The 27,879-nt window shown below is 37.1% G+C and overlaps 1 protein-coding gene across 2 annotated transcripts; it reads right to left on the minus strand.

Moving 5' to 3' along the window:
• GCC2 (GRIP and coiled-coil domain containing 2) lies at window positions 1-27,879 on the minus strand. Of its 2 annotated transcripts, none has more exons than XM_068679492.1 (23): window positions 27,747-27,879; window positions 25,964-26,026; window positions 25,244-25,328; window positions 24,105-24,172; window positions 23,157-23,261; window positions 19,944-22,424; window positions 19,192-19,261; window positions 18,433-18,533; window positions 18,254-18,352; window positions 17,044-17,163; window positions 15,551-15,715; window positions 15,067-15,171; window positions 14,304-14,466; window positions 13,662-13,762; window positions 13,463-13,540; window positions 12,672-12,809; window positions 10,912-11,033; window positions 9,110-9,286; window positions 7,681-7,898; window positions 6,536-6,724; window positions 5,604-5,743; window positions 4,565-4,766; window positions 1-3,457 (listed from the first exon to the last, which is right to left on the minus strand). In XM_068679492.1, the coding sequence occupies exons 1-23, from the start codon at window positions 27,750-27,752 to the stop codon at window positions 3,387-3,389; spliced, it is 5,067 nt and encodes a 1,688-aa protein (XP_068535593.1). In that variant the 5' UTR covers window positions 27,753-27,879; the 3' UTR covers window positions 1-3,386. The 2 variants fall into 2 exon arrangements, with proteins under 2 accessions (XP_068535593.1, XP_068535590.1); XM_068679489.1 differs by having other exon boundaries at window positions 6,536-6,730.

The following is a 27,879-nucleotide window of genomic DNA, read 5'->3' on the forward strand; positions in this document are numbered from 1 at the left end:
TTACGTAAAGGTGAATTTTATTGAAGTGATGGCCACATGAAAAGGGCATCACAGCCCTAGTAATTCTGAAATTACTACAACACCTTTTTATCTCTTTATACATTTGGTTTCAGCTTGGGGGTGTTAACTGCTATTTGGAAGGCTCTTTTGGGAGACATTTTCACAGTAGCAGAACAACGAGTTAAGGAAGAAGTGGTGCACCAGGTGAAGCCACTCATGACAGTTTTAAAGTATTTTCCTCCCAACAATTTCAGGATACTTGATTCCAAAGCAGAAGGATGCAGGGAGATGCAGGAAGGAGGATTTAAATTCTTCTGTCATGCACTGGGGAAGGCAGAGGTGGGTCAGGAAAGGAAGACACAACTCCACTCTCCCCTGAACCACTTCTAATGTGGGTTCCCTCTGGCCCTTATTGAACCCCAAACCCAACTGGTCATATCTACACTTAAGTCTTTCAGCTTCTGGTCTTCCAACTGGAAGATGTTTTGCTTGCACTGATGGGCCTCTGTTCTGTAGAAAGTGGAACACAAGGCACATATATAACCCACTTCTAAGTCAAAGCCCACATAAATAGTTAAAATAGGGCCACAGGGCCTACAATGTCTGAACTCAGAATCACTCTGCATAGTGACAGTAGGGTCTCTTTTATTAAGCTGTGCCCTGCTGTTGGGAAGCTAGGGCTGAAAGCAGGCAGATAAGAGTAAAATCTGGTCTGAAGCTCAAAGTCCTTGGGTAGGGATTACACTTTCTGGAAAACACCGTAACAACTATGACACTGTGAAGAAAGGAAAAAAATAGAACCAGAAAGCAAAGCCAGCACAGTGCTCTTCCAACAAAGAGCACCACAGGACGTCAAGCAGCAGCAGTAGTTACAACTTTCAAGCATAGCTGTGATTTGCTTTCAAAAAGCAATGCTGTACATTACAAATACATGACAGAAGAACTTCATTATGCAAAATAATTCTGCTTCTAGTCCACAGTCTTCTATGCCACTTAACACAAGCGCATATTAAACCTTGATATATTTGTTTGCAGAGTTTATTGCCACAAAGGTTAAATTCTAGCAGTCTTAGCATTCAAACACAGTTTAGTAGTAGTTATTAAAATAGTTTTATATTAAGACTTTAATCTTCCATTGTACAAAAAATATATATAGCGATGCAAGAGGTGTCCACTACATTCATCAGTATAATACTTGAATTTTACTAAAATCAGTGAGCATGCAACTCAGACCTGAAAAGTCAATAAGCAACTGGTACTTAGTACAGCCAGTGATATGTTACTTGCATACATTTATTCACAGTTTACAACGATAAATAATCTTCAGTTCTGACATAGGCATTTAAAAAGGAACTTGTCACAGCTTTCCATAGACAGTTGAGCAGGCATCATGAAGAAAAGACTAAACCAGATCAGCTGCAAACAAAGTTTGAACCAAATGAAAAGAATTTGTACCCCTTTGCTCATGTGCTTCCATTGTTCAAGTCACAGCAGGAGAATGACTTGCACATATTTTTATGCATATTTGAAACCTCCCCTCGCTCTGTTCTAGCATTCTTTTGAGTGACATTAACCAAGTTCAGCTGCAAATGGGAGTTAGAATTAAACAAACGAGATCTGGAGCAAATCACAGATGTTGAGGGTATGGTTATCATTTCAAAAAACAGCAAATATGGCTTCGTGCTTGCAATCTACATTTACAAACTGCAGATGCCCTATGCTGTCAGTTTTCAGTTTTGTGACCTGAAACAGGATGTTTTCACTGGTAGCACAAACCATAAAGATTCCAGTTAGAGCATATAATAGAAGAAAAAATAAAAAATGGTACTCAAGAGTATGGAAAGAAATTAAAATACCTAAATGAAGTATGTTGGATATGCCAGTTGTGCACTGAAATATATACAAGTAAAAAAATCTAAAAGCTCAGTTACCGAACAGTTTGTTCACAGTACATGCTGACTTTCTGTTCTTATATGCAAATACATTTCAGCCCTGAACAAAGCAATATTAAAAGGAATAAGCATCATTTCCTCAGGGCCTCAATTAAGATGGACAGAAAGAAAAGAATACTATTTAGCATTGGTATGTGTAGCAGGGAATGATTCACTGTAAAACTGCACAGAGAGCATACGAGTGGAAAAAAACATTAAAGGACTCTGGTTGTAAGGTAAGCAGGGTACAAAAGCACTTGTAAGCACTTCAGTAATGTACAAATAAATTAAGATAGTGAAAGGCAGTATGGACTAGCAAGGGGAAAAAAGACACAAGCTTAAAAAAAAGGTGCTGTGCTAGTAATAGAAGAAATACTTCTGTTTCAGAGATTTATTTTTCTTGGAAACGAACAAAAAAAAAACCATTCTGTTGAAGAGCCTGGAACAGAGATTAAAGTACCTGTCCAAAAGATTTGTGCAAACTATGTGTGCAAACACAGAAGTGACAGAAGGTAACATCTTTGATCATCAGGACATTTAAAAGATGCATCTATTGATGAAATCTGTCCTTTTCCCTCCAAAGTCACCACTAGGAATCTGATACATGAACTCATAATTCTTCCTTTAGTATCTTCAATAAAACTATGAGTAGCCTTTTAAGTACAGGCATCACTGCAGTAACACAAGATTTCTTCCTGGTCTTGAACAGAACCTCAGGTTACAAAGTCATAGCTTAAGCCTTTTCTCCTAAAGCTTCAGCTCACTTATGACTGCTGATGTTGGAATACTATCCTAACACTTCCACAGATGCCATTAATCTCCATTACAGTACCATGCCCCAGATGTGCCAGACATTACACTTTATATAGCTTTAGGCACCTTCTAAATTTTGTGGACCACTGCCTTCATATCTTCACTCCAGCTACTGCGTAAGAAAAATATAACCAAGACTAAAAATTTAGTCAAAACAGAAAATCCCACTTCTGTTTCCAAGTGATCTTACACCTTGTAAGCATCACCAGAAAGGAAATAACTATTTTAATTTCTACATGCAGAGAATAGCACGAACCGTATAGATTAGTGAGCTGACAAAAACGTGAAAAACTGTAAACACTTCAAAATGCTTTAAATCTGAAATCTAGTTATTCCAGTTACTATTAGATCAAGTTTTAAATCAACATCAGAATACCTGGCACGGATTTGCCAAATTCTGTTGCAAGCAATTTACAGTTAATTTTGTCACTTCTGATCATCAGCTCTAACAAGAGGTACACTGCTGTCAAACAGCACAGAACAGCCTTTCAGAGCTACCAAGGCTTCTTCCTTAGAAAAAGCTAAAAAGCTGAAAACAGAGAAATCTTAAAGTAGAACAACCCATTGGTGTTGTAGCACTGAACTGTGTTTTTTTGTTTTGCAATGGTGGAATGTGTTTAAAGCTTCAGTATTTCCACTGTCTCATCGAAGTCCTGACCAGCTGTGAAGGTATGAAGCCCAGCCAGAGGGCCTTGAGGTACTCTCTTCCTCACCTGAAGGAGAAGAAAAACATACTGTGAACTAAATTTAGTGTGCTAGACATTACATCATTTGGAAAACTGATCTTGACACCCTCCTCCCCTCTGTCAGTTTTCAAATGCTATCCTTGTAAACTTGCTGAAGAGGTAACATTTACTTATTTTCATGTTGCCAAAAACGTGTTCAAGGAATTTAATCACCAAGTGCACTTAAAATAACCACTTTATCATCTTCAGAAAAATCCGGCTCATAGTGCCAGAACACTGAAATGCTATAGGCTTAACTGAAGTCATACATTTCCAAATGTGGAGATTATCATGGAATGCATTATAATGTCACTTTTCATGTTCAGTGTTTTTGTTCAATAGTTTTAAGTGTTCATATATACACACGGTATTTACAAATTATTTTAAAATAATAAAGTATATGTCAGTTGCTAATGATGTGCTAAAGCTACATGTTGATTTTGAGAAGATACAAACAATACCTTAAAAAGGATTTTTAAGGGGACAAACCAGATAATGTTCTGGCTACTTGTCAAATACTCTGTTATATATCATTACAGCTCTTGGGTTAATTTCTTTAAAGGCTTAACTCTTCTGCCTTCCTTCCCTAGTTCCAACAGTTCTTAAACAAGAGGCACACTTAGTTGAAGATGTTTTTTAAATTAAAGCTGATTTATTGAAACGAATATTAGGTCTGCAGTACTGCCTTTAGAGGACCACTTTAATTATCTTTTTAGAACATCTGCCAAGAAAACTATTAACCTATGGGAACCTCTATTTTTAAGGTCACTTTGACAAATCTTTAATCCTACTCAAAATATTGAACACATTACATTTTTATAGCTTACTATCATCTTTCTAAAGTGTGTCAGAAGTAATTAAAATTTAAGTATACATTTAACTATGTTTTCAGGTTTTCAATTTTATGAAAACTGAATAGTAGATTCCCAGAAGACTAGCATGACTTTATTTTAACTCACAGGCATTATGCTACTAAACTTGCTGCTAAACTTTGTTTTTCCCCAAAGGTCTACATAAAAGACAGCACAGAATTCCAGTTGCCTTCAGTTCCATTTTTTTTTTTTTTTTGGTGACAATGTTTTGAATCTCACTTACCTTGGGCAATTGCAACCAGCTTTCCTTTTTCTTCAGGACTGAGCTGCAACATGGTGTCTATTACTGGCAGCAGCCTCTCTCTCTCACTTCCCGATTTTAGAAATATAAACTGCAACAGAACGTTCTTCAGATATTCCAGATTAGCTACAGACTTTTCTCTCTCCTGATTTCGTTCCAGTCTTCTTATTTCACTCTTAAGAAGCTGCACATGAGGAAAAAGACCACACAATATTGTTTGCGTCACAGAAAAACAATTGAACAATAGTATTTTGAAGAGCTAAAATGCAAATTATTCAGCTTGCTTCAGAAAGGATGATGTGTGCATAGCAACGTTCTGGACAACAACCCAATGAAGCTTGAACAGGTGATAATTTTGTCCAGAAATAAGTTTTTATTGATCAGAAGTAATTATTCTAGTAAAATATATTCCATAATTATGAGATACTATTCAATTTCAGTGGTAAAGAGTTGAAAAGTTAGAAAACCTGGATCAGAGGGTTAACAAAATTGTGTTACAAAAATCATTTATAAAAGAAGTGTTACATTTAGTTAAGAAAAGTTACATTTACATTAACTTTAAAAATGTTTTTAGAAAAATTCCAGGAGGTACAATCAAATCAAACCAGATTCTATTAATATGTTTAGAGAGATGCATATATCTTGTTTTAACTTAGGACAGTTGGAAAGGGATTACAGGAAGAAAAACGAATGTTTTCCTCAGAATTTAGTGTTTTTAGCTAAAAAACAAAAACAAAAAAAAACAGTAAAGGCACTTTACTAGACACTAAACTTCTAAAATCTGACTTTTTTTTTTAAAACTTCCCCTCCATCCCAAATAAGAGAAACTGGAAAATAAAAAAGTTCACTTTAGAAGCACTAATTTCTTTTGTGGAATAAAGCCCTTCCCAAAATTAAGTTTTGCATCACTGAATTTCCATAGACTGGGATTTTCTGAAAGATGTTTGGTGTTAAACATTTGGTCTACAAAATAGACCATAGAAATTAGAGCTGTCCCCACATTCACTGCACATCTGCTAACCTTTATTTGTTCCATTAGGATCGCATTGGTTGCTTCTGATTCACGAAGTAATTCATTCAAGTGATCAGCACTCTTCGTTGTTGTGTTTAATTTTTGAATCAGTTCATCCTTGCTGAGCTCTGTTTGCCACTGAGATGGTTCTGCAATGAATTGGAAAAGAAAACTGAGAAAGAAGGAAAAGGCATTTGCGCCTACTTTAGGCTAACTTAACATTAGGACTTCATTAACACAGGAAATGAAATCCATGCAAATTCAAGCTGCCAAATTAATAGCCATCACTTCTGCTGGTGCATGCTCATTTTGCAAGCTATTTTTGTATACATAAATTTCTTAGAAGAGGACCAACAAATCAGCTCTAAGTACATCAAGATATATGGTTTTAATTTAGCCCTTGTTTCCCACCCATATATGGAGATTTTTCAACATTTCTCCATACGGTATTCAGTAGACTTTTCAAAACACAACTAGATGCTACCATTTATTCTTCTACTTTTTCTACTCTTTTATTTTCTACTGTTCTTCACTCTGGCTTTCATTTTCCTGAAAATGATATGAATTCCTGTTCTGATAAAGATGAACACATAGTTTATCTTTTCATTAAGGAGAGTTATTTCACTTAATTGTCTCAAGCAAATACTAGTCCAGAACACAGTGCTGAACTATTCTGATTTATTCAACCATCTTTTTTCCCTTTAGAAAGTTACAGATACAGTCTTTAAATTGCTAAATACTGTCACAAGTTTTTGTTGTTAATCTTTACTGAAGGAAAAGACTCATACAGAACTTCAGGACAGGGTATACTGAGTGGAACTAATTAGATTTGTGTATTGCACCTATGAGCCTGAGAACAAAGTATTTTTGTGTATTTTGAGGGTGCAAATTTCTGCAGCTTACACAGGCAAATGCTTCCAAAAACCATGCGTTCAACCTACCAGGCTTTGTTTCTGGGGAGTTCAGAAGCTGTTCCAAGGATGGAATGTAAGTGCCAGCAGAAGACACAGACTCTGTGTCTGTAGTTTCCATACCCTCTCCCTCTTCCCTGGCTACAGCATGCACGTCAAGAACAGGGAGGTCAATGTTTCGCCGTTCTCTTGAGTTCTTTGTTGCTGGATTTGAAACAGCTGGACCTGAAAGATACTTACTGATGATTGTCATCAAAATGAAATTGGTTGGGTTATTTCACAAGCGCACCAGTCTTGGATTAGAAAGCAGTACATAAAGTACAGCCTTAAAAGCCAGATACAAGCATGACATTTTAAACAGAAAATACAGCCTTTCACCTCAAAATGACCATTTCAGTCAAAGCCAGTTTCTAAATCCAAACTTGATTAGCAGTGTTCACTTCAGTGACTATGAAACCTTAATGCAACATCCTTGAATATGTTGTAGCTATGACAAGAATGCCAAATGTTTTTAATGCAAAACAGTATTAGCTTTTCTTTCAAGTAGTCCTGTGGGTGGTGTAAATTAGTTTTAATACTTTGTGTGCTATTGTGCTGCTTCAGTACAATCAGTTACTGCACTACAGGTAAATCACATATGGAAAGACCAACTTCTTAAGTTGTTACTGCTTCCTGACAAATACCTGACTACATCTGAATTAGTAACTGCACAGATAAAAAATAGTGCTTGAGCTTGAACAGAGTAAAGTTTTAAATTAGAAATGGGGTCAAAAAGCAAGTATACAAATAAATATTGTTAAAACACCTTTCAATATGCTTTTCTGCAGCTATACCCCTCATTCTGGAGGCAGAAGTCCACTAACCTCTCTAAAACCTGAGACAAACTGATAGGGAGAGCACCAAATATTTACAAAGTGATTTCCCTCCATCTGTCTCAATATACAAGCTGCATAAAACAAGTGATATTTATTTTGAAGGTAGAGTAATAACTTGTTCTTTACTCAGAATCAGTGAACTGATATGGCTCACTGCAAGTTTTCCATAGTAAGTTTCTGCTGCATTGTAGAACCACACACTATAGCTTTGTTACAGGTACACACTCAAGTACAGAAAATATAAGTAATGCCCCAGAAGTGTGTAACCCAGGAAAACCTGGTTTTATGACCAGAAGTTACCTCTAGTGCTTGGTTCACTCTTGAGCTGGAAGAGCTGAGCTTCTACCCTGGAGAGTTGCTGCTGAAGTGTCTCTACTGTCTTCCTGTGCTCTTCTTGCAGATTCCTGACTTGATCTCTGAAATTGTTCCGGAGAGCTTCATTCTGGGCTGTCAGCTGACTCAAAGCCTGGGTATGCTCTGTTTTCATGACCATGTTCTCAGATTGTATCGTGCAGAGCCTGAGAACAGCATACACACAAAATGTGAGGAACAAACACCAAAATACTTGTTTTTTACATGTAAAGTTTTTTTTAAGCTTAAATTCAACTCTAAAATTGCAACACAACTATTTATATCCTCATGCAAGGCATGTCATTTACTTTGTATTTCTTTTAACATTTACCAAACACTCATACAGAACTTCTGAAAACATACATTTCTATGATAAGTTTTTTTTAATCTTCAGAACTCAGTGAAAAAGTGGGTAGAATAACCATTCTTGGAAAGAAATGTCAGCATTTTTTGCATCAATTGTACTCAATTTGGCAGCACTCCACAAGCAAGACAAAATTGTCACAAGCAATTAAACGAGTGCATGTATGGAATGACTAAGCATAGGACTTGCCCTTATAAGCATACAAACTTAAATTCAGCCAGAGAAGCGAAGAGCTAGTCTTTCTGGGTACAAAAGAAACCTACTGTGGTATAGCTGGTTTCCAGAGAAATGCAAAACGATATAATTCAGCTGATTACAATGAATCATCACATGGCTATCAGGAACACAAAACAGTACAAAGATAAAGACAAAGTCAAGAATTCCTAAGCCTAAGCTGTAACTTCTAATGAGTATCTCATGTGAGTTTTTTGAACCCTAAAAATAAAGAGAAGGCACAGAAAGACATTTGAGAGCTCAAGTAGGTCCTCATGTCATTTCTCAAGAAGCAATGCACATTAAACAGACTCCTTACATTTTGGAAGAAAGATTGTGGTAAATAGGGACTTGGAAAAAGTACTTTCCATAAGGAAGGCACTTCGTGGTGGATATTTTATCATGGAAATTCCTATGGAAATAGTTGGCATTTAACCACAGTATTTTTCCAGTAAGAAACAAATGCATAAAACGTAGCTGAGCAGTCAAACAGAAATGTAGTGTTGAGCTTTGGACTCAGCAAATAGTCAGCAAATTCAACATGCTTAAAAAAATGTTAATTTTTAAGATCTGGCATTTAATGAGTAGAAAACTTGCAAAGATCTCATTCTCATCAGCTACTGCTTCATTTTCACTGCTGAAACCTCTAATGCTGACAAAAAGTAGCAAACTATCCTTTTGAAAATTCCTTTAACTTTCTCTACAGCTACACCCTTTCTTTCAGAAGTATTGTTTGAAGCCAGCTGCCTGCCCAGTCCTTTAGGTTTGCACAAAGTGTATCTAGTCATCAGCAGACCCTACTTTTCACGGAGTTCTGCCTCTTTTGCAACTGTCTCTTGAAGCATCTTATTGTGTCTTTCCAGCAGGGTGTCATGTTCAGACTGCAACGCCTGGAAATCAGCTGTATTTAGCTGTAAATTATGCTGAACATCTTGTAGCTTAACTTTAAGTTGATCTATCACCATTTCCAACTGTTCTCTGCAAGGGGGAAAAAAAAGAAAAGGTATGTTTAGAAAGTTATATTATCTCAGAACCTATATTATATGCACAGCATTTAATGTAGCTGATCTGAATTAGTTTATTCCATATTTGAAATCACTACAGCACTCTGACCATAATCATCTTAGAATGTGACTACAGCAGAAGTGATTAGGAAAGTTCTGATCATGTTTTAATATAGGTGCAAACTGGTTTATCACATCCCATCTGAACTGCTGGGAATGTACCTTCTGTGGTAGGAAGGTGTGACTGCTACCACTTTCTGCTTCAATCCAGTTTGAAGGAACAAGAGAGAAGAATAATATGTGGCATGCAGACACAAGAAAGAACTTCTACTTAAAAGTAGAAGAGGGCTGTTTGCTTAGTAAATGCATATCAATTCAGTGAGACTGAATAAAGTGGACAGTAATCTCCAACCACTTCCTAGGAGACTGGCAAAGGAGTAGAAAGCAGCATCAATCCAAATAAGATATATTTCTGACCAAGAGAATTTATCAAAATCAGATATACCAGTAGGAGTAAGTCTTTTTACATATTTACATATTGTTACTTCCATTATTTCATGAATTGCATATCCCATTAACCCCTGGAGTTAATACTTGTAAATCATTCCTTTGAAAATTGTCTGTTTATTATTACTTGTCCACTTCAATAAGTGACCCTCCTTCATGAGCTTCTTGAACAGGAGACAGAAATGCAACTCTTGCAGTTTTCTTGCTTCAAAGAAGTAGATGCATTAAACAAACACACCATACAACCAAAAAAGACCAAGTCCTCTAACAAAACACAAGTCTCCCTCTGGTGGATTGTCAGCAGCAATTTTATGTGCTGTTTTAAGATCCATGTCAGAAACAACTTACAACATCTTATACAAAAACACCCAGTCTGTCTCCAAGGTCAGACATCAACAGGATCTAAAAATAACTTACAGAAACAGATCTATTTTCAATGAGATTCATACACATTCTGAAGTGAACCTGAATTTACATGGCTCACAACTATATTTAAATGATCTCCAGGGAACTTTATGCAGTGTAATTTTTTTCAAGTCTTTCCATATATAATAGCTGATAAGACAACAGCCTAAATCTGCTGGAATTGATGACTGCATTGGCAGCCAGAGCTTCACCTACAGTAAACCATTCCTTCCTGAAAAAGGATCAAAGTCAGCTCAGATGAGCAGTATCAATCTGGTGTTAACTTCTTAGTTGGTGCATTGCTTCAATGCTTTACATCAGAGAAAACATTTCAAATTTACAGAAGTGACACTGGTCAATTTCTGCTTATGAGAACCATGAAAATCTTTTTAGTACTATATATTTCCTCCCAACTGAAAAAGCAGGTAACCTGGAGAATAAATACATTACAGATGAATCAAGGGATTAGAAACTAGCATAGTACTACTGAGAGCTGAGACATGGTTCAAAAATTGATGATCTTTTTTCTGTTCAGATAGGGAGAGCCAGTTAGAAAGTCAAAGTTAAAAAAGTTAAGAGTTAAATAGCTCTATTTCTATACACACTTTTTTCCCCACTTTTTGGTCAGTCATTAGCACAATAATTCAAGTACCAGTATTCTTCTGTACACAAAAGTTTTGGTTTTACCTTTCTTGTTTGGCTCCCTCAGTTTCTGTCTGAGAAGCAGATTTATTCTTTTGCTGTTTTAGAACATTGTGAACACGAACTTTGTAGCTCTCAAATTCAGATGTAACAGATTCCTGTTCAGCCTATGACAGAAGATAAGTTCTTAGTAAGTCATGCGATTGCCTACGCTCACCTATGTGCTCTAAAATGAAATGCATCTTGTGCTGAAAAAAAAAGTAAAATGAACCACCAGCAGCATTTTCTTCTGAATGGATAATTAAAACAGGTGTATTGCAACAGATTGTGTTTTTCTTTAGATCTTAATTGAATGATATTATCAATCTTGAAACTTAAGAACAAGAAGCTACTGATATTCAAAATTATTTATTTATATTCTGATTCAATATTTATATACTATTAATATATTTATATATTACGTATTTATATATATTCTGATATTAAAATTATTCAAAATCTGAGTCTTCAAGAAAGGGAAGAATATTTACAAAACCCAAGAATTACATTCAGGAGATATTCACATGTTAAAGGGTCTATCAAACAGATTTAAAGGAAAACAAAGCAAAGATGAAAGGAAGAAAAAAAAGAGGGTCTAGTTTTCCTTTCTATGCTAAGTGTCAAATGTCTAATAAGCTTGGAAACTACACATAATTGAGAAGTTAGGTCAGCCTTGAAGGGATAATATATAGTGTAAGATATGATATAGTTGCTTGTAAGGGTAATTAGTTTGTCTGCTCTTCTGAACTGAGCTGATACACAGCTGAGACACTGGACAGAAAATTGCATCACAACATAATGCTTCATCCTTTATTGTATAGTATACAGGCAAGAGTTATTCCCATGTGAACAAGTACTCGTGCTATTTTCTACGAAAATACAGTTGTAGGTTTTCATTCTTGGCTTTTAAGGACGCTTACATGTCCAGTCATCCCTGCGATGACTAAAGTTTTCTAATTTCCACAGTGATCCACATCTACCAGTGGAATTCAGGCAGGCCTCTTGTAGGACTAACGACATAGTTAGTCCATTTCAGTTCACCTTCTAAAATCGAGATGTTTTTTGGAAGGCACTCATGTTACTTATCTGTAGGACTGGCATCTATCATACAAAACAAGCTGTGGATCAGCACACTAGTCTGTGTAAGTACAGCTGGAACATAACACTGCTACTGAGCCTGCCTGTTTCTAATGCAAAAAACAGAAGTAAATTCCAGGCACATCTAACACTGTATCATACAGCCAAAAAATAGAAATAAAACCTCAGCATTACTGTCAACTCCACACGTAACTTAGCTGCCAATTAAGAAGCTGCTCATACAGCAGCATATTAAAAGGTGCTTGTGAATACACTTCATTGATTTTTCTTTTAAAGTGGTTAAAAGTAACATAGTTTTAAAACTATGTTACTGTTTTTATAAGCAAATGATACTCTTCCCCCCCCCTTTTCTTTAAAGAAAGAGGTGATTACTTCTCTTTTCTCCCCAATGTGTATACTTTCTGCCCATCTTAAATGAATTCTGACATACCACTGCTATAAGGTTTTTCCTACTGGAAACAAGACTGCAGTCCAGACATTCCACCACAAATGGTGCAGGACAACCAGGACAGACTGGCTTATCCACTACCATCGCTCAAATACAAAAAGCACTGAGATTTTCCCAAAGAATTTCCCAATTCTTGACAGACCAAAGACCTGCAAGTATTTTTAGAGAAGCAAATTCAGTCTCCTTTCTAAAGTCTATGACATAACTTCTATGACAGTACCTGGGCTGCTCTGCATTCTTCTTGCAAAGTTGCAATTTTTTGCTGGTAAGCACTCAGTGTACGCTGGTGTTGCTCTGCAGAAGTTCGTAACTGTTCCTGGACTTTATGCTTTTCTGATGTTAATACAGACACTTGAATCTGAAAAGGCAAGTTGAAAACTCAGTCTCTAGTATGACATTTTTCTTCCCTTTTCAAGAGGGTGTGCCACAGAGCACATCGTATTGTATTACAGTAAACCCTGCCCAGAATTGGTGAATATAAAAATTAAAATCCAATAAAAATAGGACAAATAGACATAAGTTATAATATACTTAAAATATAGCATTTTTTAAAGAGAAAACTGAAAACTATAGTGGCGGGTGTGGTGACAGCATGTAAGAATGAGAAACTTCCATGCTACTATTCATGATATTCTAAGAGAATTCACACAGATGAACAACACAAGTTTCTGCTGTCACATTTTTGTTTTTTATACTGAGCAGCTCCCATACTCAGTTATTTTAAGATTTATCCCAGTTAAAAGCTTCAAAGTTATTCGGTTCTCTGTTCCGGGGAAAAGAGAAAAGAGGAGCAAGAAGGGGTAAACCTGTTTAGACAACATCACAGGGAAAATATTTGGGAAAAGCAGCAAACAAAATCATTCAAGAAACAGAACCAGTAACTAGGTAATAAAAAACACTTTCCTTCTTCAGCTTATATTCCATCTGCCCACAACAAATCACATCTGTATTGCTTATATAAGAAATACTAACATAACTTTATTACACTAACAAAGAATTGAAATGTCTTGCCTTAAAGGATTCCACTTGTTGCTGACTGGCTTCCAGTTCCCCTTTCAACGATGCCTGCAACATTAGATGATCATTTTCCTGCATGATAGAAGTATCTGGTTAATTAAAACAACAAACCACTTTGTAATTCAGCAACAAGACCATTATTTAAAAGCCAGTTTAAAAATGGAAGTATGCAGTCATTAACTGCTGGACTTACAGCTTGTTTTGAATCAGCCAGTTCTTTTTTGGTTTTCACCAGGAGTTGTTTTATCTTGGCATTTCTTTCCTCATCTTGTTGCATACTTGACTGAAGTGACTCTAGTGCAGAAAACAGCAGTTACATGCTAAGAGTATAGCATACTATATTTCCTCCTCTATTTCCTTAAAACTATTGGAAAATATTTAAGCAAGTTCTGACAGATTTTGTAAGAACTGTTAAGTTATTTGTTTATTGTATCATTTCTGTATCAAGACCTTCTTACAAATGAAACTGTTTGGAGAGTTCCACTTAAGGATAGGAAGAAACCAAAGTTTTTAACCACATGTTAACTAGTAAAGCTTTGTAATTGTGGTATGTCAGCCTGAAAATCACTGCCAATCACTTTCAGAAGTAATGATTTCGTTAATTAGGTAAGAAACCATTTGTCAGTCATGCTATTTAGTTTTTCATTTGCTGAATACTAGATCAAGCAACTGAAGACCTAGTAAAGTTTACTTTCTAGAAAGTATTTTCAACTATGTAACTGCTTAGTGTTCCCTCAAAATCTTACTCATACTCATCAACTTAGGACATATCCGAATTTTTTTTTTTAACCATTACTACTAATTGTGCCATACCTACTGTTTATATTTTACTCACTTATTTCTTCCTGTAAGGTCTCTTGTTTCTGTTTCTGAATCCTTGTCTCCTGCTCAAGATCTTCTATTCTACTGTCTTTATCGGCAATCTTCTGATTAAGCTCTTTTACTAGCCTTTCATAATCAGCTATTTCCATATCCATCAGTGTACTCTTTTGAGCATCCTGCAAGTTACATACAAAGAAGATACAAACTTAAAAATCTGCCTCAGCTGCCAAGAATTCCTTCCTTACCCACGCCAAAATAAATGAGAAATATAGTTGTTTGATCTTTTAACAAAAAGTCTTTATAACTATCGATACCCACAAACAATACCCACCCATCAGGTTTCCATATCCTCAGCAAATAATTTGTTTTTGAATAAGAACCAAAAGCTTTAAAGAATCTGTTGACAATTTCAACAGTTTTAAGCAGTATGTATTTTGCAGCTATCGGTGTATACCATCTTCGCTCCTTGCAAGGGTGACTTCTGAATAGTGCACTATACAAGTACTCCAAACACCTGAATTCTATTCCTTTCTAGTCATGATAAAATGCTTACCCAGGCTAAGAACAACCCTCGCTCTCCCCTGCCAAATACCTCCTCAAAAAGTACACACATCAGCTCTGCAAAGAAAAATGGGTAAAAATCCTGATGTTTTTCCTTTTGCATACCTTAGGATTAAAGTCCTCAGAACAAAACGGGAGACATTAAACACAGCAAGAAGGACCAAAATCGTTGGTAGTCTGTCAAGTACTAACACAAACAACAGTAATAACTGTACCTTTTTGGCCAGCTCTAATTCTTGAATAGTCTTCTGCAGATGCTTCTTTTCCTTCTGTAGTTGCGTCTGAAGCTCCTCCAATTCTCGGAGAGCGCCACTATGTTCCTGAAATTTAAATACTTTTCGATTATGCAGTCCAATTTCAAACTAGATGTCAGATGAGTACACAAGTTTACAACCAGACACACTCTCTACAGTTACACAAAGATAAGATTATTCAGGAAGTCACTGGGAACCAAAGAAAACTTGGTAAGGCTATAAGATGTTGTTCACATTTCGTTAGCATCTCCAATTAACTCTAAGTGATAGTACTGCAAAGTTCTTTTAATGAACACACTAAGCCTTCAAAAGAAGACCAAGTGAAGTAACAAGAGAAAGCATGGAACTTGTTCTAAAATAAGCACAATTTATAAAAACTCTTCCAGAAGTCACATTCACCGACAGTAATGCTTCAAATCCATTCCCCATCTGCACGTAGTATTACCTTTGCTTTCTGTTCTTTTAGAAGCCTTTCTCCTTCCAGTTCTTTTTCAGCTTTTGCCTTGACTTTTTGTAGCTCCAGTATCTGAGCTTCCAGCAGCTTAGTATTACATTGCAATGTTTCGACACGAGCCAGTAGATCTTCATTAGCAGAATGTAACTGATCATGCTAAAATGATGGTAGCAGGAAGATAAGCTGAATCGGCATGTGACTGATTAATAAGATACTATCCATACTTAAACAAAAACAGACCAGGCACACTGATTTTCATCCATTTGTCATACAATCAGCACTCCTACCAATGATAGTAGGAAGTCTCATCCACCTTAATTGCTTTAAACCAGATTAAGAAACAGGCTAAATTAAAGTCACCAGCACAACTTGGTTATATTATTCAGAGTCCCTGTGCCCAGCTTTCTGTATGACAGTTGTAACAAATTTGAAAAACACCTTTTGGCTCTCTGCAAGAATTGTTTCCTACAGTAATACGCAAGATTCAAATACTCAATCACCCCACAGCAAGTGCAGTTGTATTTATAATTGAATCACCATCCCATTAATCCCCCCTAAAACATTTAGCTTCAGCACCACCAACCCTTCAATGAGATCACATCAGCACATAGAAAGAACTCTTCCTGTGTCTGGGCTACTGCTGCAATGATTAGCAGCAGTATTTTTGACATCTTCAATATTTTTATCTCAGTCTCTATCATGCAAATTAAGAATGCAGTATGAATGAATTATAGGTGAAATAAGCTGACAATTGCCTGAACAGTGTTTTTATTTACAAAATACTTTATGCAGAAGTTATTTTTCAATTTATTATAATCGGAGTATATGCTATTTGTGATTTTTTTTTTCTTATGGTATTCACTGCTAGCTTCTGTTTATAAGAGTGGCCTAGGTCAATCTTCAGTGTAGTTATGTGCCCTGAGAGTTTAAATCCTAAATCCCAAGCCCATTTCAGTTAGCATTGCAGAATGTCTCACAGATGTGTAATCCCATCTTAGACTTTTGAATGTCACTACAGTACTCCACAATGCATCCTAAAGTCTAATTCTGTAGAAGATCCAAAAATACCTCACCACAGTTAATTCCGTATGTTTAAACATTCGATTGGTTAAGCAACAGGCATATTTTGTCTAAGGAACTGAAAAAATTTAACACTAAGGTTACTGTGCTTCATGAGAAGCGTAGGTGTGAAATCAGAAATAGCCTAAGTCCAATACTTGTTTTTGTATTTGGTACATACGACAGAGTTGTGTCTCTAACTGAAGAGAGAGCTGGACACCTGCTCTTTTTTGTGAGCTGACCTTCCTATTAAAAAGCCCAGTCACTCTGGACATCCTTAACTTTTTCACAGTCCAGATAAGCACCCGATGCTGAGAAAAAAATGAATTTCAAGTAACTATCCATAACACACTTTGGTAGTAATACATAATTTCATAACCAGTCACACAAACAAAACTTAGCCCAGACACAAACACAGAACTGACCTGCTGGGATGACACCTGTAGCTGTCTTGTGAGGTCATCTAGCTGACGTTCAAGATTAATCGCTCTGGCTTTTTCAGAATCCAGCTCTTCTCCTTGTTTATCATATTCCATCAAAAGATTCTTAACACAAACACACACAAACTTCAGTTTCTACAATATACATCGCTTGTCTTTAGCGCATGCTAAACCCTAGACACTTATCCTCCCAATATTTCAGCATTGGAGGTGCTTTACTGCCACATCAGAAGCATCAAAATGAAACTACAGCTGTAGTTTCATTACAAGAGAAATCGGGAGAAGTCATTTTCCGTTCATGAATTTCAGTTCATGAAACTAGAATAATTCAGGTTGGAAGAGACCTCAGGAGGTCTATGTTCAATCTCTGGAGTGAAGCAGGGTCAGCAGTGAGATGAAACCAAGTTATTCAGAGCTTTGTCCAGTCAGGCTTTTCCGAGGACCTGACTACAAGTATGGGAGATGACACTACATCCCTGCACAACCTGTTCCAAAGCTCGACTGTCTTCAAGGCAAAAATGTTCACTGTATAGCCTTTTTTTTTTTAAAAAAAAAAAGCACCTGCTTTTTTTAAAAAAATCTGTCCTTCTAGACCATAACATCTTAACTTGTACAGGAGTATTGAGAGAGATGGTGTTAAAGGCCTTCCTAACGTCAAGCTAAGTGACATTCACTACTCTCCTCTCATCCACAACTCCAGGTGCTCTATCACTGCAAGCAATCTGGCTTGGATTAGTCAGACATGATTTACTCTCGATAAATCCATGCTTACCATCCCCAGCCACCTGCTTCTCTTTCAGGTGCCCAGAGATGTGCTCCAGAAGGACTTGCTCCCAGGGAGTTGTTAACTTTATCACTTAAGGATTTCTACATTATCCCCTATTTTATATACTTAAAAAATTCATAAGAACAGATTTGCCTCAGCAACAGTGTTTGACACACAATGCCAGATTTAAAGGTCCATTTAAGAATACTACCCAGGAGAAAAGAATTGCCTTGTTTTCTTCTGACAGTAGATACATGATTCTGTTACTAGAACCTTACATTTCTTGATTGGGGTACTTAACTGCACTGGCATAATTTCTTTTACCAAACATACTTGTGCACGTAAATAACGTATATCCAGGCTAGGACTCAAAAGCAAAGTATTTTTCTGACAATTAACCATCTTTTGTAGATACAGTTTTCTTCCTACCTTATAGCTTTCAGCTCCTTGAATGACATCTTTCATTGAAGCAGACAGCTGATCTTTTTCTGATTGAACCGACTCCAATTCTTCCCTCAGCAATTGCATCTTATTACAAAGAAGCATATGTCATTAAAACAGAACCCTACAAGCAGAACGCTTTTTGTACTAAGAAGTGGTCAGAGTACCTCTTTTCTGCTGGCATCCAATTCTTTCTTTGCTTTCACAGCAACCATCTTGATTTTATTTAGCTTCTCTCCTTTTTCTGCAGATTCTTTTTCCAGCCTTCCTAAAATAAACAAGAAAGTAAATAAACTTGCTTCTCCTCCCCCCAAGAAACAAAATTCAATTAGAACACAAATACTAGTTTGAAACAAAACAAAACCTAACATGTTGCAGGTATTCAAAGATTTCATCCTGCTAAGCCCTTCATTTCACTCTGAAGCTAGAACATCCAGCCTCACAGGTAAGCCTTCCCTGTTTCAAAGGCTTCCATTACAGTTTACAGTAAAAGCCATGTTTCTGTGTACTTCTGCATATAATTGTAACAACTTAGAATAATTTTCTTTCTATTGTGTTGGGATGACTGCAACAAGGCAACAGTAGCTTCAGCAAAGTGTTGCTTTCCTCTTTTCTTGGTAGCCTTAGGGATTCCTATTGACAAGTATTATCTGTATTAAAGATGAAATCTAGTACACTGTTTACAGTTAAATGTACTTAGGAAGAAAAAAGAAATATCAAATGAAAACAGACAAAATTGCTAATGTTACTTTGAATGCCCAACAAGAGGAATGCCGTAGGAATTAGCATTGGTACCTACTTCCCCATCTTCCTTGGTGTAGAGGAAATAAAGGACAACTATGCAGAGAAAGAAAAACTCCAAGTTTAAGAATACAAAAAAAAAAACACAAAACTGTTTACATAGAAGACAACAGCAAGCAAGATACCGATTTTTTCCTGAAGCTCTGCTACTGAAGACTGTTGATCATTTTTCTCTGTCAATGTCTCCATTACATTCTGTATTATAAACAAAGATATGAGAAGTATTACAAGAAGTTTCTCTGTGATATCTGTTTTTCAACAAGCCACTAGCAGTTCCAGCTACAAGCTGGACTGCATCTGCATTATTATCAAGAAAGTCTGCATGTGCAATTTCATATTAGCTTGGTAACTAGCCTGTTAACTGAAAAGCAAAATTATGTTGATAGAAAAACATTCCAACATTTTAACAGCTGTTTTCCATCCTATTCGAGGACAAAAAATGGAGTACCATTAATGCTGACTGACCAGCTGTCAGTTTTACATAACCATCAATACCCACGACCTGAAGTAGGAGTAGGTAATGCAGATCAAGTAGTTTTGTTTGAGATGGAGCCACAGAAAAAGGTGAAAAATTAGGCCAGTTAGTCCATCTAGTTAAATGATCACTTTTGGCAAAACCAATAGGAAAACATTTTCAAATACAAGCACATTTCATCAAAACAGCATTAGGATTTTTGTTGCTGTTTGACTTTTTTTTAAATTGAGGGGAGGGAAGGGAATCTGAGGTGCTAGGCAACTCAGAAACACACGCTTCCGAGAAGGGAAACTCACTTTGAGGCCAAGGAAAAAAAAAACAAAGAGAATGAAAGTATTTTTTGAACCTTAATTCTGAAGACTTTAGAGGTTTAGTCTGTATACTTCAATAACAAAATATAACCTTTAGAGAACTCAGTTCGTCTTTCACATTTCTAAGTTCAGTTTCCTTTTGTTCCAGAACGAACTTTAAGTCATCTTCGTTTTTGGATTCTTTTTGCTGTTCTTGCATTTGACTTTCATAAAAAGCAAGTTTTCCAGATATTTCTTCAATCTTCGCTAAAAGCTCTTGATTTTCAATTGTTGTTTTTTCACCAGCATTCTTCAGCTCCTGGATATCATGTTGAAGGGCTTCTTTTTCAGACAACATTCCTTCTAATTCTTCTCTCCAAAGACCTTTTTCTTTCTCAAAGTCCTCAATCAAGGATCTATGTTCTGTATACTGAGCTGCATTTTCTTCTTGTAGTCTCTCAACTTCCCTCTGCAGATGAAGAGCTTTCTCCTCATTCTGTAGAGCAAGGCACTGCTCTTCCTTCATTTTTGCCAAGCATTCATTTGCTATTTGTAGTAAGCTGAGAAAATCACAGTCCTCATCAGAATCTGAAATGCTGGACCCCACTTGCTCAAGGATGTGGTGTATCTGAGCTCTTACAAGGGAGCTGTGTGCTCGTTCACTTTCAAGTAATGATGAAATATGGTCTTTCTCTGCAGTCATCATCTGTAGTTTCTTTTCTAAGTTTTCAGACTGTTCTTTCAACCAACCATCTTTCTCAGATGTAATCTCTTCCAGCTTTTTACTTAAGTCACCTTTTTCCTGAACGATTTTCTCATTTTCCTCACGAAGAGTATACATTTCAGATGAAAGGTTATCTCTTTCACCCACCAGAGAGTCAACCTGCTTTTCCAGTTGCATTAGCAGTTCAGCATTTTCATTCTTTGCAGTTAAAGTTTCATTCAGTTTCTCTGTTAATTCCTCCAGCTTTTTCTTCAGGTCACTATTGTCCTTGTTAACAACATATATTTCTTGCTGAAGTTCCTGAATTTTTCCTTCTTCTTGCTTGCACCTCTCCTGAAGGGTTTCTCTCTCTTCACCCAAACACTTGACTTCATTTAAAATATCCTTGTTTTGATCAGAAAGGGATACGATCTTTTCTTCCAGTTCTTTGATAGCAACCTCTTTTTGGTGGACGCAGCTTGCTATTGTGCCATTCTCCTCCTGAAGACTAACAACTTTATGTTTAAGTTCCTCTATCTCTAGTTGATCAGATGACATTTTTTCTATTTCTGCCTTGAGACGATTCACAGTTTCAAGAAGAACATCCTTCTCATTGAAAGCAGCCCGGAGTTTCTGCTGTAGTTCACTGACATCAGAAGCTTGCTGTTGTCTCATTGATTCAAATTCCTTGCTGATCTTTCCAGCAGATTCTCCTAGCTCAGTCTGTAGTGTTTCCAGTGTTTCTCTCAGGGTATCATAATTGAACAATGCTTCTTCCTTTTCTTGAGTTAGCCTTTCAAGCTGTTCTTTAAGTTCCTGCATTTCAAAAACTAATTCCATCTTTTCTTTTTCAGAACTAGATAATAAAGTTTTATTTACTTCAGAAATTTCTCTCTCATGTTGCTCCTTCAAAGTCTTAATTTCTAATTTATGCTCTTCTGCTGTGGCTTCACATTGGTGTCTTGCTGTTTGAAGCTCCAATTTTAGCTTTTCAATTACACAACAATAATCTTCCTTAGTAAGCTGCAGTTCATTTATCTTAAATTCCAAGTCTTCTCTCTCATGAAAATACTCATCCTTTATGCGGCGGATTTCCTCTTCCAGTTTTAGTTTAACATTGCTCATATAAGTTAGCTCATCTTTTAAAATGGCATGTTGAGATTGGAGATCTTCTAAACTATGCTCCAAGTGTCTAATCTTTTCTTCCATTTTGGCTTCTATGCAAGGTTCTTCTTGCATATCTGCAAGATTTGTCTTGTTCTCACTATTTTTATTTACTGCTTTTAGCTGCTCCAAGTCATGTTCTTGCTGGTCAGTGGAAGCATACGCTTCATCTTTCACATTTTTCTCTGTTTTTAAGTCCTTCTCTACCAAACTGTGCTGTAACTGATTTATGTGATTTTGCTTTTCTTCATTTTCTTTAGAAGATATTTCAATGCGATGCATCAACTCTGATACCTCTTCTTGATGGGCAATTTTTAATTTTTTAAGCTCTTCATTCAGACTGAAGATTTCATTATGGTAACATTGAGAATTGCTTTTAATAGTTTCTTGCAGACTTGCAATTTCTTTGGTTTTGTCATCATTCACAGTTTCCAACTGCTTGGTCAAACACAAAATTTGCTCCTCATAAGTAGATTTAATTTCTTGGACATTGTCTTGTAATCTTTTAACTTCTTCTTGATTATTATTGTGACATTCAAGCTGTTCCACCAACTCCGTTTGTTTTTTCACTTGTTCTTCTAATTCTATTTTCAGCTTTGTTACATCATCATCGTATTTGGATTGTGCATTTACTAATTCATTCTTCAGAGCTTTTATTTCTTCCAGAGAGTCTGTATTTGATTGCTCCAGTTGCTTCTGCAGTTCTTCTGTCTTGGCCACTGCAGCCTAAACAAACAGACAAGTCATCAAATGCTGATAATTTAGCACATAAATTCTAAATAAACTGTTTATAATAACAAACTAGAAGATTTAGGAGTCCTTAGTTTTAAAAATTGCTATGGTTTCTGAACAACCAGCTATGTTGGAACAACTCAATTCAGAAGACTCCGCAGAGAATACAAAATTGTTTACAGAACGAAAAACGAGAATTAAGTCTTAGATCATGTTTGCCTCCTTGGAAAGCAGCTACTGTGATCATGTATTAAAGATCAAATTACCTCTATAACATCATATTGAAGAAGCTAGAATATAAAACCATTCATCAATTCCATGTGACTGAGTTTTCACTTTATTATTAACTGAGATTATTGACATGATTTAGGTGACAGGCTGCTTCCTAAGAATATCAGAATTTAAAATCTCCTATTTACCCTAAGAAGACAGTTGATTTGGAGGCATTGCATATCTAGGCTACTGAAGCACAGACTGAATTACTTTTGAACAATTGTGGGTCTAACCAGTACATACACAGATTTTACATTTATTGTCAGTCCAATGAAAACACTGAAGTATCTGTTCTCTGTAGCCTCTAAATTACATAAGCCACCTTTAGATCTTTTAAGGTGTAACAGAACACAGGTCAGCGAAGAAAAATTAAAATAGAAATGAAGCACACGAACAAAAGCAAGAAAAAAATCATTCTGAAACATTTTAGTAATGCTTTATTCATTTCAGTACCTCTGCTTCTTGTTTTCTTTGAATATTTTCTTTTTTCAGAGCTACACACTGCTGCTGACTTTCAGCTTTTTCCAGAAGCACAACATCCAGTCTTTCTGTGAGAGCCTAATTTAAAAAGAAAGAAATTATTGGAAAAAGGGTTCCTTAACAACAGAAGCCTGAATGATTTTTGCAAAGCAGTAAGAAGTTGCATATTGGTCAGAATTTTTTTTTTTTTGCTGTTGTCAATTAAGTAGACCAGCCTGATCTTAAAAGTTTTTTTTTTTTTTCCAAATGGAACAGATACAGAACAGGAAGACTAGAACAATGATGTCGCTTGATAGGTTTTGTTCAAAATCTTAGTTGTGCTGAGCTGATTTATTTTTACTACCATGTAGGAAGAGGAGGAAAAAAGCTTCCCTTCTGTAGAAGGGAAATCTCAATCCAAATTATTAAAAATATTTCCCCAGTTGATGAAGTCCTCCTCACTGCCAATTTTCACTTGGATGTGCTGCCTATAACCCTTACTTTGAGACAGATGTTCTTGGCACTAAAATAATTCATTACATTTTCCCTAAAGTATTTCTTGTGACATGCAACTTTAATTCTGCATTTCTGATCTTATGAAATGACTGTCTCAAAAGACTTCAGCCATTTAGAAGTCTTTCTACAGCAGTCATTCTGAGATAAACAAAAGCCTTCCTAACCTATTACACAAGGACAAAGTCTTACTGGGGAAATTATTATTCTATACATTTTTTTTCCTCAAAAAACTGTTTCCTGAAAAGCAAAGTAGAGATACACAGTAAGGAGGAAAAAAGATTTTAGGAAGCATCCTGAATTCCTGAAAATTAATCACAGATTTGAGTAACAATTCTACAGCTGTTCACTACATATCACAAGTCATTTCTGTAGATCTATTTCAGCTAATATTATGCAATACATCAGAAACCCATTATGGATTCTTACCTGAATAATGTCATCAGCTCCTCCAGAAGCTGCTTTAGATTTGAGTTCTTCAATTTCTTTCTCTAGTTCTAAACAAAACAGTAAAAAGCAATACAGAACTTTCATATCAAGCAGGAATTGATGCTTTATCACAGTATCTAATTTCTAATAAATCCAAAACGTAACATCACTCTATTTAAGTCAGAGGAGTCTTACCCCATCAATTTTTGTTGCCAAGTGATACAAAGGGCTAACAGAAAGAACAAGCATTCAGTGCTATTTCTCTGGTGCTAATGTTTGGCCTGATTTCCTGAGGAAACAAAGCTTCCTTGTTTGGGTGGAGAGACAACAAACAAAACCATGACAATTGTCTTACCTTCTATTTCATGGCCAATTTAAGACAGAGACAAGACGTTCATTTCCTACTAGCCCTCTAAAAATAGGCAGCAGGTTGGAGAAAAAGATCTCAAATAACCCCACTGAAGAAACACCCAGTATAGCTCATCCCCATCCTTACTGTTTTGCTGGGCAGTTACCAGCAGCCAGCATGACTGTAACCCCAAAGAAGGGGAGGTGACACTAGTCCAAGCAGGGAGCCACTATAGGAAAAGGGACAACAGAGAGGAGGGGGAGAACACATGGGAGCACAGACATACTCGGGATACTTTTAGGTATTAACACAAAATTTCATTTTCTGTATTTTATGATTTCTTGTCCAAAGAAGCAAATGATCAAATACAGAATAGCTAACATTTCTAAAGAAGCCACTGCACTCCTCAACAGGACTAATTATGAAAAAACTAATAGAGATGTCCCCCCCTCTGCTTTCTTAAAGGCTATCCTGCTACAGGTATGTGGAACAGATACCTGTAGCAGGATATATATAGTGTAGCAAACCCCACTTCTACACTGTTCCATCATGTTACACACACGATTAAGTTAATTTAATATTTGACAAAAGCAGTGCTGCTTTTTCTTCCATACCTCTCACTCTAGGGACTTGAGCCCTTATACTCCAACAAAAATAAGGAAATCACAGGAAGGAGAAAAAAAGGAAAAGCCTAGAATTTAAATCTACCTCGAAAACATAAAGTGAAATTAGGAAAAGTCAGATAGTACCAAGCATTAAGGTAGAAATTATTCTCTCTCCAGTCAAGTACCTGTACATCTTGACTTCACTTTCTGCAGAAGCATCATTTGCTTTTTGGCAAACTTGATGAGATCTTCTTTGGGCAATGTGTCCAGCTGTAAAAAAAAAAAAGAAAAAAAGTACTTATTAGAGAAACTGACTCCTCTAGCCCAGAAGTAAACAGAAAACAGGGCATCTTAGCATCCAACTTTTAAGGAGTGAAATTTTAGGATGAGAAAGCCTTAGCACACTCATTAAGGACAATAACAGGCCAAATTACAGAAGCTGTGTTATCCAGTTCTATCATTTCAGGTGCAGCATCAGCTAGAAAGGAGAACTCTGCTAGGAAGGGTTATATTTCAGTAGACTGGCTTAGGTGTTTGGAGTAACAAATTGAACAGTGTTTTAACCACAGCACACGTACCTAACATCAACATTGTTTAATTTACTTCTAACATATGCAAAGAAGCCTACATACATTATGAAACAGACTGCTATTAGAGCTAGATGCTATTTAATATTTTATTGGTTATTATGACAGAAAGTAAACATACCAGTAACATAATTTTTGTTTCATGCATTCTAAAATGCCTTAGCTTAGCATTCACATATCATTTTTTTAAACACCTAGAAGACATGAAGTTGTTTAAAAATACCTTTATACCTTCCTATTATTCACAGCTAGCATGCTAAGCTGCTACCCTCTCAATCACTGCTAGCCAAATACACCAGATTTGTGAGGTCTGATTACCTTTGATTTGCCCGACCCCGGTGTGACAGCGGAAGCCACCATCTCTTGCCCACCATCTTGTACCTACAACAAAATAGAGGTAAGATGGGAGAACTGAACTTTTTTTTTAAAGTGTACACTACCAAAGGAATCAAATGAAAGTCTACAAACATGGAGAGTAACTTGGTATAGTGAGAACTCAAAAAAATAGACAGTATTTGTAGGATCAGTAGGATAATGGAGGAAAAATTGAGAGCTCTATTGTGATTAATGCAACAGAACAGCAGAATTGAAAACTAAATCAGTATGATCTTATGGCTTAGATACTTAAATGACATCTAGAGCTGTCACTCTAGTGAAAAATCATTTAATTTACTGGCAGTTAAAATAGTGTATCTCACTATCTTGTTACTAAAAATGTACAAACCAAAAAAGCTTGTAGAGAAGCAGCAGTTAAATCGAACTTTGACAACTTCTGAACAAATTGTACTCTTCAACTATGTTCTTGTTTTCTTTAAACATACATTCTTTAAACATAATATACTTAACACTAGAAGCTTTGGCCTGACAAGATATTTGAAAAGGCTCCGTGTGTGTGTGGGCATGCATTTATGTGTGACACAGAGAGGGGGAGGGTGTGTATACACACACCCACATCCTTCACTTTTATTTTGCTACTCTTTATTCTCATGAAGAAACCCTTGTAATGGCAACCAGGGAAAGAATAAACTGGAAACAGATAATGACTGACTAACAATTTTTGAGAGAATATCTGAGAGAAGTAACACGAAAGACTAATTAGAAATAGGAGTTCAAGTACGGACCAAGGACAAAGACAGTTTAGTTATCTCTCTCTGGAGAGCCTGGACTCTCACATGGTCTAGAGCTTTTTGCGGAAGCAAAAGCAAACTTTTTTGTGTTTCAGACTTCACGGTACACGGAGCTATGTCAACATTGACATTCTTAATATTTCAGCATTCCTATTAGTTAACCTCTGTGCAAGCAGTATACTTGCACAGTATAATTATGGATAACGCAATGAATGTACTGCTTAAGAAAAATGACAGCACACCTCTCTCCATACTATTGCAGGATCAGATGATCTTGTTATTTTTATCACAGAATCACTCAGGTTGGAAAGCCCTCCAAGATCACCTGGTCCCACCATCCCCTACCACCAGTATCACCCACTAAACCATGTCCCCAGGCACCAGGCCCAACCTCTCCTTGCACACCCCCAGGGACGGTGACTCCACCACCTCCCTGGGCAACCCGTCCCAGTGCCTGGCTGCTCTCTCTGAGCAGAAATGGCTCCTCATTGCCAGCCTGAACCTCCCCTGGGGCAACCTGAGGCCATTCCCTCTGGTCCTATCACTGGTTACCTGTGAGAAGAGGCCGACCCCAGTTGCCCACAGCTTCCCCTCAGGCAGCTGCAGAGAGCAATGAGGTCTCCCCTCAGCCTCTTCTTCTACAGGAGAAACACCCCCCGCTCCCTCAGCCGCTCCTCACAGGACCTGTGCTCCAGGCCCTCGATGCCCTTCTTGTTTACAGGCACAGACCCAGCACTACGCCTCACGCAAGAAAACACAACCCATTGCTTATCCAACAACCGACCCCACCCGTGGCGCTTCACCTCCCCGCCGCCGTACGCACAGGGGCGGCTGTGAGGCACACAACCCCTCACGACCCTCTCACCCCCACATCACGAAATGGCGACCCCCCCCCCCCCCACTCCCCTCAGGGATAACGGCCGCGCGCCATGCGCGGGAAGCGGCGCGCGCTCCCCCCCCCCCCCCCCCGTTACCTCCATGTCGGAGCCGGCTGTGCGCGAGGGCCGCCGCTACATCCTCCCCGCCGCCGCTTCCGCCTTCGTCATCCCCCCTCCCCGCAGGCCACGTGAGGCGGCGCGCGCGCCCCCTCCCCTCATTTTATAGGCC

This window comes from Anas acuta, chromosome 1 (assembly GCF_963932015.1).
Source record: "Anas acuta chromosome 1, bAnaAcu1.1, whole genome shotgun sequence".
NCBI classification, from domain to species: Eukaryota; Metazoa; Chordata; class Aves; order Anseriformes; family Anatidae; genus Anas; species Anas acuta.

Coding starts and splice junctions, on each gene's coding strand:
- GCC2 (XM_068679489.1), bottom strand. Junction 9,287..10,911: donor GAGGGAGCCAAACAAGAAAG/GTAAAACCAAAA, acceptor TCCCCCTTGCAG/AGAACAGTTGGAAATGGTGA. Junction 5,744..6,535: donor CTCCCCAGAAACAAAGCCTG/GTAGGTTGAACG, acceptor AATTCATTGCAG/AACCATCTCAGTGGCAAACA.